General features: G+C 31.6%; 1 protein-coding gene across 1 annotated transcript; it reads left to right on the plus strand.

The window, feature by feature from the left end:
• Nucleotides 1-580: 580 nt before the first annotated feature.
• Nucleotides 581-3,856, plus strand: LOC148784645 (uncharacterized). The gene is made up of 6 exons (XM_088876666.1): nucleotides 581-734; nucleotides 834-965; nucleotides 2,030-2,173; nucleotides 2,435-2,662; nucleotides 3,457-3,546; nucleotides 3,638-3,856. Exons 3-5 carry the CDS (start codon nucleotides 2,093-2,095, stop codon nucleotides 3,538-3,540), a joined length of 393 nt encoding a protein of 130 aa, XP_088732792.1. The 5' UTR covers nucleotides 581-734; nucleotides 834-965; nucleotides 2,030-2,092; the 3' UTR covers nucleotides 3,541-3,546; nucleotides 3,638-3,856.
• The last annotated feature ends 348 nt before the right edge of the window (nucleotides 3,857-4,204 follow it).

A 4,204-nucleotide genomic window follows, 5' to 3' on the forward strand; every position in this document is an offset into this window, starting at 1 on the left:
GTGAGTAGCTTTGGTCTGTAAAATTATATGGTGGACCCTTTTTCTATATAAAAGTAATTTTTTTGTGATTTAGTTAAATTATGTTATTCAAATTATTGGAACATTTGGACACAATTTCATGTCTCATAAATATATTTATATTTCCTATTAAAGTCGTCCATATTTGTTGTTGATTTTTCTATTTATTTTTTAGACTTTAAATCTTTTGTAAATTAGGAATTTCACTATAGTCATCTATTCAAGGACCTGTAAGAAATTATGTTCAAGAAATATTTGCCTACCTTCGGTGTTTGATAATAAACAGTGATGATAGAGCTATGTCAATACAATGTATTAACGTGACATCATCCTGACACTTTGTTATAAAAATATCTTGTATAAGTCAGTGTAGATATCATTAAATAAAATTGTGAGAATTGTCTCTATTACATTCACTTCTTTTAAATTTACATGAAAACACTGCACACACACGCGCGCATACACTTCTTTCATAGTCAGCTGCTTATTCACCCTCTTGTCGTTCTCTTGCATTCTCTACTCTCTCTCTCTCTCTCTCTCTCTCCCCCCAACCCCCTCACACACATCCTCCAAAGAACTCCCTCTCTCTCTCTCTCCCCCTCACACACATCCTCCAAAGAACTCCCTCTCTCTCTCTCTCTCTCCCCCTCAGACACATCCTCCAAAGAACTCTTTCTGCACAGGAGAAAAGATGGAGCACGGATCAAACGAAGAAAGTAATGTAGATCTTCTCAATTATTCAACTGCTTTCAACTTTCAATTTTATGTTATAGTTTTGTATTAGCTCTAACCAATGTTCGTTTTTCACCTTGTAGACAATACTTGAGAGAGATAACTTCTATGGATGTTGGAGAGTTAATGGTGTGCTCTTTCTTGAGCCGTTGAATTTTAATTTTCCGGAACACCCATCCCCACCACCATCACAGGTGCCTCCAAGCGTCCAACAGGTACAGTGGATCTTTCTTTTTATCTTTCGTTTTGTTTCTTTTTTTTTTTCTTCAAAAAAATATATACATGTGTATGATCTTCACTCTTCTTCATTTGTTTAGATCTTTTATTCTAAATATAAATTTATAAGAAGTACTGACTTAAAACTAAAAATTTCTCAACTCTGAAAGTGGAAAGACAATTCTTTTAGCTTTCCCTTTGAATTTGAAATAAAGCTTTTGGACAAAAAAAAAAAATCAAAATTGGCTTACCTAATTTTTTTATATGAGATTCTATTTGTGAAAAAGATTCTTTTTTCTCAATCGTAATACTTTTTGTGTTTCTCACTCTTTCTTGGTGTGTGTGTGTGGGGTGGAGGGGGAGGGAGGGATGTCACACTGTTCAATCTGTGGGAAAGATTCTTTCTTCTTCATCTTAAAACTCTCTCTTTCTCTTCTTGTCTTTTTTTTTCTTTAATATATTGAAAAATATTAATGCATTGTGGATGGGAATTACATGCCAGTCCAAACAATAAAGTGTTAAATCTAGGATTATTAAAAGTTGAGTGTTCAAGTGATATTAGGTTAAAATTGTGATAAGTTGTTACAAATTCAATCAAATTAATAAATTTGATGACATAAATTACTACATACTTTTTATTTTAAGATTAGATATAATTAAATATTATGTTTATTTACTGCTTGTTTTCAATTAACTCTTGATATAGAATTCAACAAGCCGACAAAGATACTCTACAGTAAACACATACATAAATACATATACTGAAGTAGAACTTAATTAGAGGGAATCTATAGCCAGTCAAACCAAATTAAGGGATGAACACTTTGTACATGCACATAGTGGTTATGTCGTCAACTGATACCTGAATATGCTTATTCTACTAATCGTTTAACCTTCTATGATTTTGTAAGTTACGAAAAATATATACATATATATAACCTCTAGCAAACTACCCATAAAGGGAAAAAAAAAAAAAAGGCACATGAATTACAAATCATTCTCACCCTTTTATTTTATGTTTATCGTTTACTTATCTACTAATAATTAAAATTCAATCTTGCAGGAGCAAGTACGTTCAAACAATGCAGGATCTTCACAAAGGAAGAAACGGGATCTAACTGCATCTATGATAGTGGAATCCAGAGCAATTTTGCTCCGACTTTTAAGATGCGAGGAACAGTTGGAATATATTTTGGAGATGTTAGAGGTTGGTTTAATTTTTTTCTTTAAGAATTCACACTTTATTTATATCTATTATAAGAAAATCTTAAAAGAAGCAATTCTAGTATAACAAATGACCATACACTTATATTGCATATTTAATTTGAATATGGATAAGTATAAGATTTCATCTTCTAACATTTTTGCTACACCAAAAAGAAACTACATAAGATCAAATTTGAGATGTATGAAATAGCAAAAATTAGTATGACTCTCTTATGTATATTCTTCTTTTCTTGTATCAAAGAATGCAACAGGGAAGGCAACATACTATGTTTTACTACCATATGAGTGTTTGAACAGAAGAAAAATGGAAGCCAAAGAAATCCAGCTTGGGCAGAGGGTGGTGTTCCCAATACGGGAGGAAGTCTATCCCGAGATGAAAAGTAAGTATTCGCTGTCAATGACGGAGAGACTAGAGGGGAGATGGACAGTTGAGGTTAGAAAACGCACCGGAACCACCAAAACTGAAAAGGTACATTAGTTAATATAACAACATGCATCTCTTAGTTAAGTCGATATAAAAAGAATATTAATTAATGTACCGCACCTGTTCTTAGTTAAGTTGATGCAGATTAATTAATATAACTGCACCCGTCTCTTAACTAAGTGTCTGTTAGTTAAATAGATACATAAGATACGCTAGTTAATATAACTACTTGCCTCTTAGTTAAGTAGATACAGAAAATACGGTAGTTAATATAACAATACATGTCTCTTAACTACATGTATTTTAGTTTAAGTAGATATAGAATAGACGTTAGTTAATATAATTATGGTAGTCTGGATTTAGTGGATAAAGAAAGAATGTAAGTTAATTAAGTACACGTGTCTTTTTGTCAAGTAGACACAGATATATTGAAATCAACATGACACTATTTCATAGACATGTAGATAGTTATAAACAATATGGAAACACTTCTACGTTATAAGAGTAACCAACCGTTTGCTTTCATCATGTAACGAGCTATATATTTCGACATAAAATTATTATATTTATGATCTTCTCTCAGCCACGCTGCACCGTATAATCCATCATTCATGATATGAGTGTATAGAGAGAAATTTTATTTATTTTCAAAAAGTATTTCGTGAAGTTATAAAGTATTTAAACGACGTCAAAGTTAGATGTTCTAAATATTGTGTTCTTAAAATATTATCTATTTTATTTAAGTGTATATATTTTTTCTTAAAGAGTTCTAATTATTTGTGTTCCAAGAAATACAATTTACTTGCACTAATTTCCTAACCAATTTTTTTTCTTCTTAGTTTTATTTCCATGAGAAGGTCAACAAAACCATCCGTTCTATGAACGACGTTGCAACGTTCATCATGTACCGTGTGATTTACTAGGCTCTGGTGAGCACTTACTCTCATGCATCTTCAAACTTCTAAAATTTCATTTACAAATCATAATATACATCCTTACTATCACTAAAATTTTGAGCAGATTTGACAAGGCAGGTGAATACTCTGATCATGAACATAACATGCAACCTTCTTCCATATTGTAATTCTATGTTGAAAACTCAATGGCTGTCATGTTGATCTCGGAGCAAGAGAGTTATGGAATGCCTGATTCAATCTCCATTGGAAGTGGTCTCTGATTGTCTTAGAATTATGTTGATGCTCAACTGCCCTTTCCGTAATGGGTGCTTTGTAAATTTAAAAACCGTTAATCTTGTTCAATATATTTGACGATCTAGATTTCATAGTAATAAATTACAGCTTTGATTTCTTCCGTATTCCGCGGCCGTGGGCTGTCTCTCTCTATATGTGTGTATAAATAACATGTATTATTATGCTTATACTAGATAGTATATTTTTATTTTTTCATTTATTTATTTATTTATGTGTAAAATATTTGAGTACATATAGAGTATATAATTAAAAACATCTAATCTGGCAATCCATTTCAAGATATTGTATTTAGAAAGTTGATTTAGGCGCAAAAATGATGTATGCAACTTGCAAAATGGATTACATTAAATGATGGAACTTAGGTCTCAGTAGCAGG

Source organism: Sesamum indicum, linkage group LG12 (assembly GCF_026168435.1).
Source record: "Sesamum indicum cultivar Baizhima isolate 11 linkage group LG12, ASM2616843v1, whole genome shotgun sequence".
In the NCBI taxonomy this organism is placed as follows: Eukaryota; Viridiplantae; Streptophyta; class Magnoliopsida; order Lamiales; family Pedaliaceae; genus Sesamum; species Sesamum indicum.

Bases quoted from the DNA above. Each gene is read 5' to 3' on its own strand.
- LOC148784645 (XM_088876666.1), top strand. From the start codon at position 2,093: ATGATAGTGGAATCCAGAGCAATTTTGCTCCGACTTTTAAGATGCGAG. The intron at 2,174-2,434 runs GTTGGTTTAATT...CTTGTATCAAAG, and splicing joins ATATTTTGGAGATGTTAGAG to AATGCAACAGGGAAGGCAAC. The intron at 2,663-3,456 runs GTACATTAGTTA...TTTTCTTCTTAG, and splicing joins GAACCACCAAAACTGAAAAG to TTTTATTTCCATGAGAAGGT.